This window comes from Protopterus annectens, chromosome 5.part1 (genome assembly GCF_019279795.1).
Source record: "Protopterus annectens isolate FY-2018-M chromosome 5.part1, PAN1.0, whole genome shotgun sequence".
Classification (NCBI taxonomy): Eukaryota; Metazoa; Chordata; order Ceratodontiformes; family Protopteridae; genus Protopterus; species Protopterus annectens.
Genome location: NC_056736.1, coordinates 746,807,149 through 746,821,510, shown reverse-complemented (window position 1 = coordinate 746,821,510; position 14,362 = coordinate 746,807,149). Strand labels below are relative to the sequence as shown.

General features: G+C 45.0%; 1 protein-coding gene across 1 annotated transcript in view; it reads left to right on the top strand.

Moving 5' to 3' along the window:
- The window catches only part of C2CD3 (C2 domain containing 3 centriole elongation regulator), a 2,415,762-nt gene that overhangs the window by 1,588,039 nt on the left and 813,361 nt on the right, over positions 1-14,362 (top strand). The window contains exon 26 of the mRNA XM_044072855.1: positions 3,110-3,124. Coding sequence (XP_043928790.1) covers positions 3,110-3,124 — 15 coding nt within the window. The remainder of the gene's footprint in view (positions 1-3,109; positions 3,125-14,362) is intronic.

Genomic DNA, 14,362 nt, shown 5'->3' with positions numbered 1-14,362 from the left:
CACTAGATTTAAAAGAAGCATACCTGCAGATCTCAATCAGGGAATCTTGCAGAAGATACCTACGCTTCAAAGCAGGCTACACGCAATATCAGTTCTCTGCACTGCCCTTTGGCTTATCTACTGCTCCCAGGATATTCACAAAGTGCCTAGCTCCAGTTATTCCATTTTGCAGGCAAAGAAATATTCAAAAATACCCGTACCTGGACGATTGTCTAATTCAGGCAGAAAGCCAGGACATACTTTTGAATCATCTGGCCTTTGTAAAAAGGGTTCTAACTTGTCTGGGGTACACCATAAACAAAAAGAAATCACACCTGGTGCCCTGTCAACAGATTATATTTCTGGGAGCAAGCTTGAATACAACTTCCCAGACGGCTTACCTCATGCCAGAGAAACAAATTCATTTGACAACCTACTTCAAACAAGTGGCTACAAAAATCCTGCTATCTGCAAGACAAATACTGCAAGCCTTGGGGTTCATGGCCTCCTGCATTCTTTTAATTCCATATGCAAGACTGCGTATGAGGAAACTACAGTGGTATCTAAAAAGCCTATGGTGTCAACATTCTCAAGACCTAGAAACAATGATTCTTATCATACCTTGCCTACGCCTAGAGTTCCTTTAGTGGGCAGATGCCTGCCACCAAAACAAGGGACTACCTTTCACACCACCCCCTGCCACCCAAACCCTAACAGACACATCAGACTATGCATGGGGGTCTCACCTGGCAGGGAAGTGCATTCAGGGCAAATGGAACCCAAGTCAAATGCACCTGCATATCAATCAAAAAGAAATGTTAGCTGTACAGAATGCTCTGACAGCCTTCAAGGACCACATTCTTCCAGGACATCTAATGGTAAAAACGGACAACACCACTGTTGTGGTACATAAATAAGCAGGGGGGGAGGTACACATTCTTATCCCCTCTGCAGACTAGCCATGGCATTGTGGAACACAGCCTTGAGCTACCAAGTGCACCTACAAGCTCAATTCCTGACAGGAAAATTAAATACACTGGCAGACGGACTAAGCAGAAACCTCATGGACCCACACGAGTGGAAACTGGAACCAATGATTTTTCAACATGCTGACAAGAAAATGGGGGAGCCCAGATATAGACCGTTTGCCTTCCCCCAGAACTACCAATTGGACAAATTTTGCACGAGGACTCCCCACAAACAAGCCTGGAAAGTAGATGCTCTGTCGTTCAGCTGGAAAAACCTATCAGTCTATGCCTCCCCCCCCCCCCTCTGCCTCTGCTCTCCAAAGTACTACTAAAAATCAAATAGGACAAACCAAGGATGATTTTGATTGCTCCAGACTGGCCACGCCAACATTGGTACCCCCTCCTGCACAGTGTGTCACAGTTATCTCCATGGCACCTGCCTCAGACTCCTTTCCTGCTGTCTCAGCAGGAGAACCAGATTCTGCACTCTCAGCTTCTAACACTGAACCTTGCAGCCTGGCTAATTACTTAATCTCTCGTTTACCATCCCTCAGCAAACCTATGATGGATATCATTTTAGAGGCAAGGAGGCGTAGTACTAGAAAATCTTATGCTGAAAAATGGAAAAGATTCTGTGCCTGGAACCAGTCTCAAGGGATGAGCACAGCAGCACCCAATTTACCTCAGATTTTACAATACTTAACTGAGATGCTTCACAAGGGCCTGTCTTTTTCTTCCATTAAAATCCACGCCTCAGCTATTTCAGCTCATTATAACACAGAACCTCCCCTCTTCTCTCATCCACTGCTCAAGCAGTTCCTCAGAGGGGCCAAAAATTTGAGACCACCCAGGAGAGCTCCAACACCAGCCTGGGACCTTAACTTTGTCTTGGAGAAACTCACTCTACCTCCTTTCGAGCCAGCTGCTACTGCAGACTTAAAATTTCTTTCTTGGAAAACAGCTTTCCTTTTAGCAATCATGTCAGCTAGAATGGTATCTGAATTACAGGCCCTTATGGCAGTGGAGCCTTTCATCATCTTTCATGCAGACAGGGTGTCCCTCAGAGCCAATCCATCCTTCATGCCCAAGGTGGTATCCAGTGTGGCTCTTAATCAGTCCATTCATTTGCCAACCTTCTTTCGGATACTGCATTCCTTAGATGTGCACAGACAACTTAGATTCTACTTGGACAGGACTAAACCTCAAAGGAAATCTGAACAACTGCTGGTGGCATTTGCTGCAGGGGTAGAGGGGAAGGCTATTTCCAAGCAAACCATTTCTAAATGGATAAGCCATTGCATTAATTTCTGCTATAAGCACCATGGAAAACCTATCCCCCAGGGGATCAGACATCACTCCACCATGGCTGCGTCTACCTCTACAGCCTTTCTCAGAGGCGTCCCTACCAGGGACATCCTAGAAGCTGCTACCTGGAGTTCTGTACATACTTTCACCAAGCATTATCATTTGCCAATTTTCTCTAAATCCAGAGCTGGCTTTGCCACTGCAGTCTTGCAGGACCTTATAGCTGGCCCTAATGCTATGTAAATTCCTCATCCCAACCATAGCTTTGGGAATCTACCCAAATGTAATGACTGCAACAGTGAAAGATGAACATAGTACAGTTGTGTACACTTACTATAAATGTAGATGTTCGAGTGTATTCACTGTTGCAGTCCTGGTTACCCTCCCTCCAGCCCCCTAACTTCTTTTGGCTATACCTCTACTTTCCTTTACTATGCTTAAAAGCCTTTTTGGTGTATTTGCTTTTTTGTTGGAGGTATATCTTTGTACTTTTATATTTAATTGCTTCCCATTAGGGGGGCACCTAACATCTGGGGCAAGAAAAACTGATGTAATGGTGTCGGCTGCATGTTTTTATACCCCTGACGACTTTGTTAATCAGACCAACTGAGGGCTACTTGCAAGCAGATAACCCAAATGTAATGACTGCAACAGTGAATGCACTCGAACATCTACATTTATGGTAAGTGTACACAACTGTACTTTTGTAAAACAGAATTGCAAACAGTTACACACCTTGTTGCGACACACTAATGGCTAAAGGACTGTATACTGAAAGGCATAATAATGTGGCGAGACTGTTGCACTGGGGATTGTGCAAACATTGTGGTACTGAACTGGCTGAAAAACGCTGGAAGTATGGGCCACAAAGCGTTATAGAAAACTATGAAGTCTATACCACATGGGATCATCCATTACCAGCAGTTCAAAAGATAGATGCTAGAAAACCAGATGATGTGGTCCAAGAAAAGAAGACAAAAGTAGCATTGATCATTGAAATCACCACACCCAGTGACTACAGTGTCCTGCGTACAGAGACACAAAGTCATAAAATATCAGGTTTTGCAAGCAGAAATGAGAGCAGTGTGGAAGAAAGATACCCAGATAGTTCCAGTAGTAGTAGTAGGAGCAATGGGTCTTATAAAAAGAGTCTATAGTCATATTTAGATATGTTACCAATTAATGCAATTCCATACGAATTGCAGGAGTCATTACTGGGCACATTGCAGGTGCTGCGAAGAGCACTTTTGGCTGGCATCAAAGAGTGAAACAGTACTAATTTCATGAACTTTAACCATACTTTAACTTAGGAGTGGGGTCCATTCCCATCATGGTATTAGAACCCCAAAAGATCTGGAGAAATTAAAAAAGGAAGACACTGATTTCGATGAAAGGGAAGAGTCCCCTAGATCTCCACCCAAAGATGTCTCCTTTGGAGAGAAAAGACGTCTCCTTTGGAGAGAAAAGTGGTTGGTCATCCCAGACCCCTTCCCAGGAGAAATTGGTGTTCCTTGAAGCCTTCAGGTCTGGCCCATCTACATCCTGGGTTAGCCCCCTCCCCAGCAAATGAGCTTATAAGCATGGAAGGAACCTGACACTGTAGAACTGATCACTAGATTCCTGAATAAGATTTTGGGTGTTTCTACAGACAGGCAGTGTTGGACTAAAGGGATCCCTGTGAATGCCATGGCTATTGCAGCAGCCATCAAGAAGGAGCTAGCCCAGCAAAGTTTCACTGTTCGTCCCCCTTCTAGAGAGTCTAGGGTGTTGGACAGGTATGGGAAATGAGTTTATGCCTCAGCAACCTTTGCCTTATGGTAGATGAACTACCTGGCGCACTTCACTGGGTTACAGAGAGACTCAGTTAACAAAATCTGTAACTCTGTCCCTGGGTCCATGTTGGCAGAGGAAAGAAAGTCCTTTTCCTAATAACTGGCCACCCTGCAATCAATGTCAAATGCATCCCTGAGGTTAATCTCACATGCAACTGAAGGGTCATCATGGGCCACCAATTCAGGCATAGCCATTAGGAGATATGCCTGGATGCGGTTGTAAGATTTTGCAGAGCCCTTTGAAGCATCATTTATCAATGCATCTTTTGAGAGATGATCTTTGGGCCAGCCGTTAGAGGCACTTTCCCACAGTGAACAAAATGGAATCTGTTGTTCTACCCAGCAGAGACCTTTACTAACACTCTGGTAAAAATATGTGGTTCCAGAAATCTTAAGGACCTTTTCAAGAATCATGCAGAGATTTTTCTCCCAGAGGCAGAAATAATTATAATGGAAGATTCCACCCATGCAGCAGAGGGGGTCTGCAAAACCAAGGGTCTAGAAATTCCTTCTCGGACAGACCCTTTCAGTGCCCCTGAAAGGTTCCCTAATTGTTCTTCTCTGGAGGTTGTTGGGGGTGCCTACCCTTGCACCTACCTTGTTTTACAAGTTTCCTAGTGAAAAGAAGACATCTCCCCGATGTTCCACCCAGTCAGTGGGGGGTTAGCAGCTCTAGAGGTTTAAAAGCTGTTAGACAAAAGAGTCATCCAAGAGGTCCTTCCAGACCAAAGAGGAGCCAGAATTTACTCAAAAGTTCTTTTTGGTGACAAAGAAAATGGGAGCCGAGACCCATCTTGGATCTCAATTATCTAAACCAGTTCGTAAAAAGAGTTCCAGGTTGTCATTGTTCAGTCCATTGTGCCTCTCTTACAAAAGGAAGACTGGATGTGCTCTCAAAGATGCCTATGCTTCTGGCTGGGAGCCATTCATTATCAATTCAGAATCCTGCCCTTTGGACTCACCACAGCCTCCAGGGTGTTCAACAAATGCATGGCAGTGGTAGAAGCTCATCTAAGACTGCATAGATTCAGTGTTTCCGTAATTAGATGACTGGCTCTTCACTGCACCGACCAGACATCTCCTAAAAAAGGCCAGGAATTACTTACTGCGATTATCCCAATGCCTGGGGATCACAATCAATCTTTCAAACTACCACCATCAGTAAGTTCGACTCCTGAAGTTTATAGAGGCTTGCCTGGATATATTCAGTTGTATTACTGTCTTACCACAGCACACAAGTCTTGCCTTGATATTGTATGCCGTACAGGTTCATTATCACCCCTCTCCTGCAGCAAAAGTGGTTCTCAAAGCCATCAGATCAATGGCTGCAGCGATTACCTTGATACTTACTGCCCGTCTTCACATGTGAATCAATGGTCCTTTCTTCAAGAGCCTTTGCAACATCTTATAAAACTATCTTGAGTATGCAAAGACTTCCTACTGTGGTGGATACAGTCTGACGACATTTGTCTAGGACATCCATTTAGCCTTCCTCCCCCAAATGCCACATTGACCATGGACACCTCCCAACTGGGGAAGAGAGGCATTTCTTGGGACAGACTGTTTAAGGCACGTGGTCCCCAGAAGAGACCAGTTTGCATATAACTGTCTTTGAGATGACAGCGATCCTTTTAACATTGCAGACCCTTCAGAACTCTGTTCCTCTGGGAACAGTTGCTATGCAAATGGACAATATTTATTTATTTATTTTACAGTTATTTACTGGGAAGGTCTGACTGGGAAGGGCCATTAGCCTAGTACCAACCTATGGATATATGTCCATTTTCAGCTGAGGCCGGGGGAGAAAAGCTCCAAGTTAGTAGATTACATTACATTAGAAACATTTACAAATTAATATAGTATACAGTCTTCGGTAAGGTTACAAAGATTAGTAAAACATGGTTGACACAATTAGTATAGTATACAGTCTTCAGTAAGGTTACAAACATTCATAGAATGTTGTTGACACAATTAGATAAGGTATCTATGTTTCACACAGTGTTTCACACAGATAAGGGCTTAATCCCTTAATGAGCTCTAGATATTCTACAAAACTAAGTCAGATACATTTTAGAATCAAATGACCAGTTTGATTAGGCAAAGGTATCCAAGACCAGCAGGTGGGAGTTAGTCAGGGTTTGAACAGGAACATTGCCAGTGCATTTGGAAGTGTAGTTTGAGGCTTTTTGGAACTGGGATAAAGAGGGCTGGAGAGTAAGTTCAGCAGGTAGAGAGCTCCAAGTTTTGCCTACAGAGTTGGTGAATAGAGAGTCCCCAGCCATATTTATGCTTTTGGTTGTTTGAACCAGCAGTTTGTCAGCAGAGCGCAGTGACCTCAGGTTGCAGTAGGGATTAATGATCTTGCTTAGTGCTGGTGTCTTTTCGGGGTGGTTTAGAACTTTGTGGGCTTTTGTAAGTTGGTTGTATTGGAGAAACTAGTCCATTCAAGCCATCCTAGTTGAGTTAAGTTGATACAGTGGTGAGTCCTAGAGGTTGTACCTGGAGCAAATCTAGCAATATGGTTGTAACAGCTAGCAAGTTTGGTAAGAGTGTTTTTATTCAGGTTAGTGAAAAGGAGGAGGCGTAGAGAAGGGTAGATAGCAAGTGAGGAGCGAGTGATAGTTGTTCTTGCAAATGGAGTGAGGAAAGGTTTGATCCTGTAGAGGGAGCCTAGTTTTTTGTTGACGGTTTTGATGGTTGGTTTGACATGGGAATCATATTTTAGGGTATTGCCGACCGTGACCCCTAGGAGTTTGGTGTGAGCATCTGGGGATATAATCGTCCCATTGTTGGATCTTATCGTAAAAAATGGTGAAGAGGATTTACAGGTGGAGGAAAAGATTAGCAGCTTAGTTTTGTTGGGGTTTAAAATAAGCTGACAGTTTGTGAACCATTTTTTCTGCATCATTGAAAGTATTCTGGGTTAGGGTCATCAGCGCAGTAGAGGAGGAGGCTGCACAGATTAAAGTGGAGTCATCCGCGTATTGGATGCAGGTGGACTTGGGAGTGATGATGGGTAGGTCATTGATAAAGACTGAGAAGAGAAGTGGTCCTAGTATGGAGCCTTGAGGGACTCCCAGTGTGATGGGTAGATGAGTGGATAGTGTATTCTGCCATAAACTCCTTGTTGTCTTTCAGACAGATAAGATTGGAACCACTTAATTGCACAGTTGTTTAGTGACAGTTTCTTCAGAGTATGGATACGTAGTTGGTGGCTGACCATATCAAAGGCCTTAGATAGATCTAGGAAGAGCGCTGAGGTAAGTTTATTATTGTTTCGGTTAAGAGTGATAGAGCTAGAGAAGGACAGGAGGGCTGCGGTAGTGCTGTGGTGTGGCCTAAAGCCATGCCGAGTGTTGGCCAGTAGTTCATTCTAGGAGAGACGGTGCATTCATTGGTTGTGGACACATTTTCCATTATATTGGCCAGTGGTGATAGTGTGGCTATTGGTTTGTAGTTTGAGAGGTCTAAGGAGTTCCCTCCTTTATGGAGGTGAATAACGTGGGAAACCTTCCAGATAGAGGGGCTGGTGACTTCAGACAAGATGCGGTTTATAATAGAAATAGGGTATGCAATGGAATCAGCCCCTTTCTGTAGATATTCTGGTGGGGAGATCAGCTGCCAGGGTAGTGGGCTTTAGTGTGTTAATTAGAGAGCTGATGGTCGATGTAGACAAGGCTGGAAGTTAAAGGAGAGTGCAGTAGTAGTTGAGGAGGAATCCTGATTGGACCTACTGGGAGACAGTTGGCTAGCTAGTGATTGGATGGTCTTAGTAAAGAAACTGTTAAAGATGTTTGCGGTTTCCTCTGGAGTTTTTAGGTTACAAGGTGATGGGAGTGCCAGTGGTGGATTGTCCGGGGTGGAGCAGTTTGTTAATTCCTGCCCAAAATGTTTGAGATTTGTTCTGATTTTTTTTTTGTCTAACAGTGTGGCTTTCTTACTATCATTCCTTAGTTGCCGGAATTTAATATGGTCGAGTGGGTCTTTTGAGGTGTGGCGTTTGTCCCATGCTTTGTTTCTTGCTATGATTTTGGTTTTGCTTACTTTAGAGAGCCAGGGGCCAGTCTTAGTTTTGGCTCTAAAGGTGCAGGCAGGAGAGTGGGAATCTAGAATGGTGAGGAATGTAGAGTTAAAATAGGCTACAGCATCATCCAGTGGAAGACCTTTTAGGATGGCCCAATTGCATGCTTTGAGTTCATTCTGAAAATCAGTGGTGTTAAAGTTCTTGTTGTTTCTAATAGATTTGTAGAGAACTTGGTGGTGGTTATCTGCTTTATGCTTAATGATGTGAGTAAGTGGTTATTTGTATCATCTGGGAGGGTACCGGTGTTGTACAGGTCTGGGTGATTGTTGATAAGAATCCAGTCCAGGATACTACCTTTGTTGTAGAGTTTCTTTACTCTGGTGGGTGAGGATGTGAGTTTGGTATAGCCATGAAAGTTTACATGGGGTTGTGGAAGATTCGGGGAAACAACTGATGTTAAGTTGTCCATCTCACCTTCGTTCTTGATGCTTGGGTTCGGAGCCGATCCTCGGCTCAGACTCTGCCATCTTCTATAGCTTGAGAGCTGTTCACTGGCTCGAGGCTATCCCTTATCCCAGCATCAGCTACCCAGATCTCATTTGCCACTTCAGCTGCGAGGTTGCTTCCTTACTGGCTCAGGCTTAGTATAATTTTTTCTATTAATATATTGTTGTTTATTCTTGAAATTTTGTCAAGTATTTGTCAATTTTTTGTCTAGATAATATTCCTTTATCCCTTATCGCTTTCTTGTGTATTTTAGTTTTGTTGGCTGTCGCTCCATAACTCGCAGGCCTTCTGTTTCCCTTGAACTCGTTTAAATTAGAGAGTCCCCCCCCCCCCCTTAGGATAGCCATTTAAATTAGAGGCTTTCCTTTCTGTTCCTAAACTGTACAAAAAAAAAAAAGAAAAAGTCTGTTTGTTTCTTGTTTTTTGTAGTATAGCTTTTTTATTATTGTTGTTGTGGTTGTTGTTTCTATAATGTCTAAAGATACCAAGGTATCTGGCTTCAAAAAGTGTGACTCATGCTGTCAGAAAACATCTCTGACAGATGGGCACAACAGTTGTGTATATTGTTTGGGCACTGATCACCTGTAGGACTCCTGTTCTATATGTCATGCTTTTAGTCCAAGGGTCCTGCTGGATCGCAAAAACAAATTAATCCTTCGGGGATTATTGAAGCCTCAGGATTATCCAGCTAAAAGTACTCAGCCAGCTAAATCCCCTAAGTCTGTCAAGCCATCGGCTCCACCTTCGGAGCAGACTCCTTTACTTGACCAACCAAGTATGTCGATGCCAGCTGGCACCAACAAGACAACTCCTCCGCCAGCTCCATCTGCTATTTTGGAGCCATAAGATACTGAGGTCTCCATCCTTGGAGTCCATCCACTCGGCACCTCAGTCACCTTTGTTAGAGTGAATGTAGCCATCATTCTTCCCACTCCTCTCGATCCTCTAGATTTTCGGATCATGATGTGGAGAGAGTAATAAGTAGGTTGCTTAAGTCACAGGCACTGGCAAAAATTCTGTCCAGCCCACCTCAAGAGGTATCGGCTCCAACCGCCTCTATTTCTGTTCCTCCTCTGACTGCATGTAGCTTGGAGCCGAAGACCATGGATCTGCAGGTAGTAGAACCGTCGGCGCCGATCATCATCTCTCCTTCGGTTCCGACGTCTGCTCCAATTACCTCGATTATACCTTCTATTGAAGGATCTGGGCGCCGAGGCTCTCTCATCGGCTCCGAGGGGTGGAGTGGCATCGGACCCTTGTCCGACCCCGTTCTCCCTCTTCGGTGCAGGTGAGCTCGGCTCCAACATTGGCCTCGGAGCTGTCACCCTTGACGCGGAGAAAGACTCCTGTTTCTTCAGAGCCGGAGCTTTCTCTGCCTAGAGGTCAGGACGCCTTCGAGGTCATGTGGAGTGTGCTGTTCCCCGAATCAGCTCTACTGCCAGCTCCATCGGCTCCTCCCCCCATGGTGTCTGTTCCAACTTCTACTCCTCCTCCAGATCCCAAGCGTAGGGAACCTATGCCCCAAGACACCCCATTGGGTGATCTCTCTTCTTCCGAAGCCTCCCCTGATCACTCGGAAGAGCCTCGCCGGAAGAAGTGCAAGAGGAAGCACATAGACTCCCTGAGTCTGTCACTTCATATACAGACATGGATGAATCGGAAGAGTCCCCAACGTCCCCCTCTGAAGATGTTTCCTTTTCGGACATTCTTGAAATGCTTAGACAGAGCAGGGACTGGACTTCCCTACCCCCTACAGAGGACGAGTCTGTATACCTGGATGCATTCAGTTTCTGACCTTCCACCTCCTGGGTATCTCCTCCTTTCGATCCACTCATGTCTGTAGTGGCTTGAAAGGCTTGGTCAGCTCCAGATTCTGTGGAACCTACTCCGAGGAGACCAAACAAATTTATTACAGCCCCCCAGGACAAGTAATTCCTCTCCAAAGGTGTGCCTGTTGATGCCATGTGGTAGCAGTAGTCACCAAGAAAGAGTTAGCAGAAACCTCTTCATCTGTTCATCCTCCGAACAAAGAGTCTCGGGCGATGGACAGATATGGAAAGTGAATGTTTGCTTCAGCGACCTTTTCAATGATGTCCCTGAACTATCTATGCCATTTTACACATCTTCAAAGGGATCTCCTGAAAGAGCTTGGAGGTACCGTTCAAGATCCTACAGCTGAAAGAGCACCAGCCAAAGTAGCTTCTCAGCTTGTGACTCTTAATTTCATAGTCAACTCCTCCATGAGGCTGATTTCCTATGCAGCCGATGGAGCGAGCAGAGCCGCAGGGGCAGGTGAGACTCTCAGGTGACATGTTTGGATGTGGCTGTGTCCTTCACCAATACTCCCTTTGATGGCTCCTTTCTCTTTGGGCCTCAGGTGAAAGACACATTGACCAGGTGTGAGCAGGAAGACAAGACTCTCTCTGCCATGGGAGTGAGTCCGTTTTTCCACTCCTTCCAGACCTTATCCCAAGGGTCAAAAGAGCATAAAGATGGGGTTCCGAAAATCTCAGGGACCCTTGCCTGACACACGTGATTTTTCCGCCAGGGGCAGAGGGGGAAGCAGTAACCTTCGTGGCGGAGGGGGACCACAAAACCAGGGTGACAGAGAAACCTTCTCTGCCAAACCCTTCCAGCATCCCTGAAGGGTTGCCCGACTGCTCACCTCTGGAGGCAGTCGGGGGAAGACTTTCGCTGTAACCAAAAGCCTGGCAAAATATAACAAGAGACAGATGGGTACTATCCATCATATCCGGAGGTTACAAAATTCCCTTCCATCAATCCCCCATAGAATCAAAAAAGCCCATCCCAGATGTCCCACCCAATCTAAAGGATCAAGCAGTCACAGAAGTTTCAAGACTGCTAGAAAAAAGAACCTTTCAAGAAGTCCCCACAGACCAATTAGGATCCGGAACTTACTCAAGTTTCTTTTTAGTACCAAAAAAGACAGGAGACTGGAGATCAATTCTGGATCTCAGCAGATTGAACAAATCTGTACAAAAAGAAAAGTTCCAGATAGTGACACTGCAGTCCATTTTCCCTTTTCTGAGTCAGGACAATTGGATGTGCTCGATAGATCTTCAGGGCGTGTACTACCATATCAAGATGGACAGATGCTCCAGGAGATTTCTTCGCTTCCGGATAGGGGCCAGTCATTACCAGTTCAGAACTCTGCCCTTTGGTCTCACCTCAGCCCCCAGGGTGTTCACCAAGTGTATGGCAGTAGTCACGGCTCACCTGAGGCGTCAAGGATTCCAGGTGTTTCCCTATCTAGACGACTGGCTCCTGACTGCTACCACCAGGAGTCAACTCTTAGAGGCATGGGATTATACAATCACATCATGCACTCAACTAGGCATTACAGTAAATTTCGAAAAATCTGCCTTGTTGCCCTGTCAGCCTATCACTTACATAGGAACAGAATTAAACACACAAGAAATGTTTGCAAGATTACCGCAGGGTTTGAGTCTCACATGGGATAATTGGCTAGGCTTAAAATGGCTCGCAAGGGCAGTTAGCTTAGTACTAATCTTTGAATCTATGAAAGAGTTTCCACTATTCGTCAACAAGTGTTAATTCTAATGCAGAGCAAAAGGATTCACGTCAGACATGTCCTCCATGCTCTAGGCTCCATGGCAGCTGCCATTCTTCTTGTCCCATTAGTGCGTTTCCACGTGAGAATCCTTCAGTGGCTTCTTTTCACGCAGTGATCTTTTCCAGGAACTACCCATGTCTCACATGATCCCGATCACAGAAACATGCAAAAGACACCTTTCTTGGTGGATGGTCTCTCCACTAGTAATTCAGGGCAGACCTTTCATACAACCCCCTCCGGTAGCCACAGTGACCACAGACGCCTCCCTGATGGGGGGGGGGGGCATTATCTAGGCAGGACAGTCCAAGGCACTTGGCAACCTCACGAGTACCATCTGCATATCAATGTCCTAGAAATGAGAGCGGTTCTCCTAGCATTGCAAGCCCTTCAAGACTCTCTTCCTTCTGGGACCATTGCAATCCAAATGGACAACATGTCAGTGGTGTGGTACATCAACAAACAGGGCGGGGCCAGGTCTTACCCCTTGTGTCGAGAAGCACTCAGATTGTGACAATGGGTGATTTCCTCCCAACATTTTCTGATAGCAATGCACATCCCTGGGAAATCCAACGGCATAGCGGACAGGCTCAGCAGAGCTATCCTCATGCCTCATGAGTGGTCTCTGAATCAGGAAGTTGCAGATCTTATCTTCCGCAAATGGGGACAACCTTGCTGTGACCTACTTGCCACTCCTCTCAACAACAAATGCAGCAGCTACTTCTCACTACTTCCTCCTCCAGGTCATATACCCAGAGATGCTCTAGTCCACGATTGGCCTCAGGGACTCCTTCCCCCTTTTCCCTTAATTCCAAGGCTCATACAGAAAGCAAAATTGTTGGGTTGCAAATTGATCTTCATTGCCCCATATTGGCCTCGACAGATATGGTTCCCATTCCTGCACCTCCACCATCTGGATCAACCGTGGATTTTGGACCTGGTTCCAGATCTTCTGATTTCTTCAGTCAGGCGGGTTGCACCAATCCCTTCAAACTCTCCAGCTCACAACTTGGTTACTCCACTTCCAACCGTAGCTAGGCTTTCCAGTATCTCCCCAGCAGTCCGTGATATTATTGTTTCCTCACATAAGTCTACTACGAGGAAAACGTATGCTAGTAAATGGAAACTGTTTTCTTACTGGGCAGAATCTAGAAATTTGGATCTTTTCTCAGCCCCAGTCCATGAAATTCTTGAATTTCTAGCACAGCTTTTTCAGTCTGGTGCGGCTTCCGCTACCATTAGAGTACAGCTAGCTGCCATTTCTAATTTTCATATTGGTATGTTTAATTCTAGCATAATGTCTCATAAGCTCTGCGAGGCCTTTATGAAACATCTCTTCTTAGACCCCCAGTTAGAGATCCTCCTCCTCCTTGGGATCTCAATTTAGTTTTAACTTCCTTAATTTTGCCTCCCTTTGAACCAGCAGCATCATGTTCTTTAAAATTTCTTTCATGGAAGACACTTTTTCTGGTTGCTATCACTTCAGCTAGACATGTCTCAGAACTTCAAGCAGTATGTGTTCGACCTCCTTACCTGGTGTTTCACAAGGACAGAGTTTCTCTGAGGACCAATCCAGCCTTTATTCCTAAAGTCTGCTCGGAGAACAATTTAAATCAATCCATAGATCTCCCAGTTTTCTTTCCTAATCACAGCAACAAGGCAGAATACAAGCTCCACCAATTGGATGTACACAGACAATTGTGTTTTTACCTCCATAGAACTAAGGAACTAAGAAAGTCAGACCAGTTATTTCTTTCTTATGCTTTCAACAAACAAGGCCTTCCAGTTTCTAAAGTGACCTTATTCTGATGGTTATCTGATACTATTGCCTTTATTTATCAGTTACGAAATAAAGAGCTGCCAGCTAAACCAAAAGGTCATTCCACTAGAGCATTAGCCACCTCTGTAGTTTTTTAGTCTAGTTTGCCCATAGACTCAATCTGTGCAGCTGCCACTTCGGCAAACCCTCACACTTTTATCTCTCATTACAAGGTAGATATGGTCTCCCGGAGCAGAGCTTCCTTTGGTTCTACTGTTCTGAAGAGTTTGTTCCAATGAGCCACCCGGGATTTTAGGTGCTAGGGACACTGTCCCAAACCGCAAGAACGAAGGCGAGATGGACAACTTAACATAAAGAAGTTATGTATCTACCATA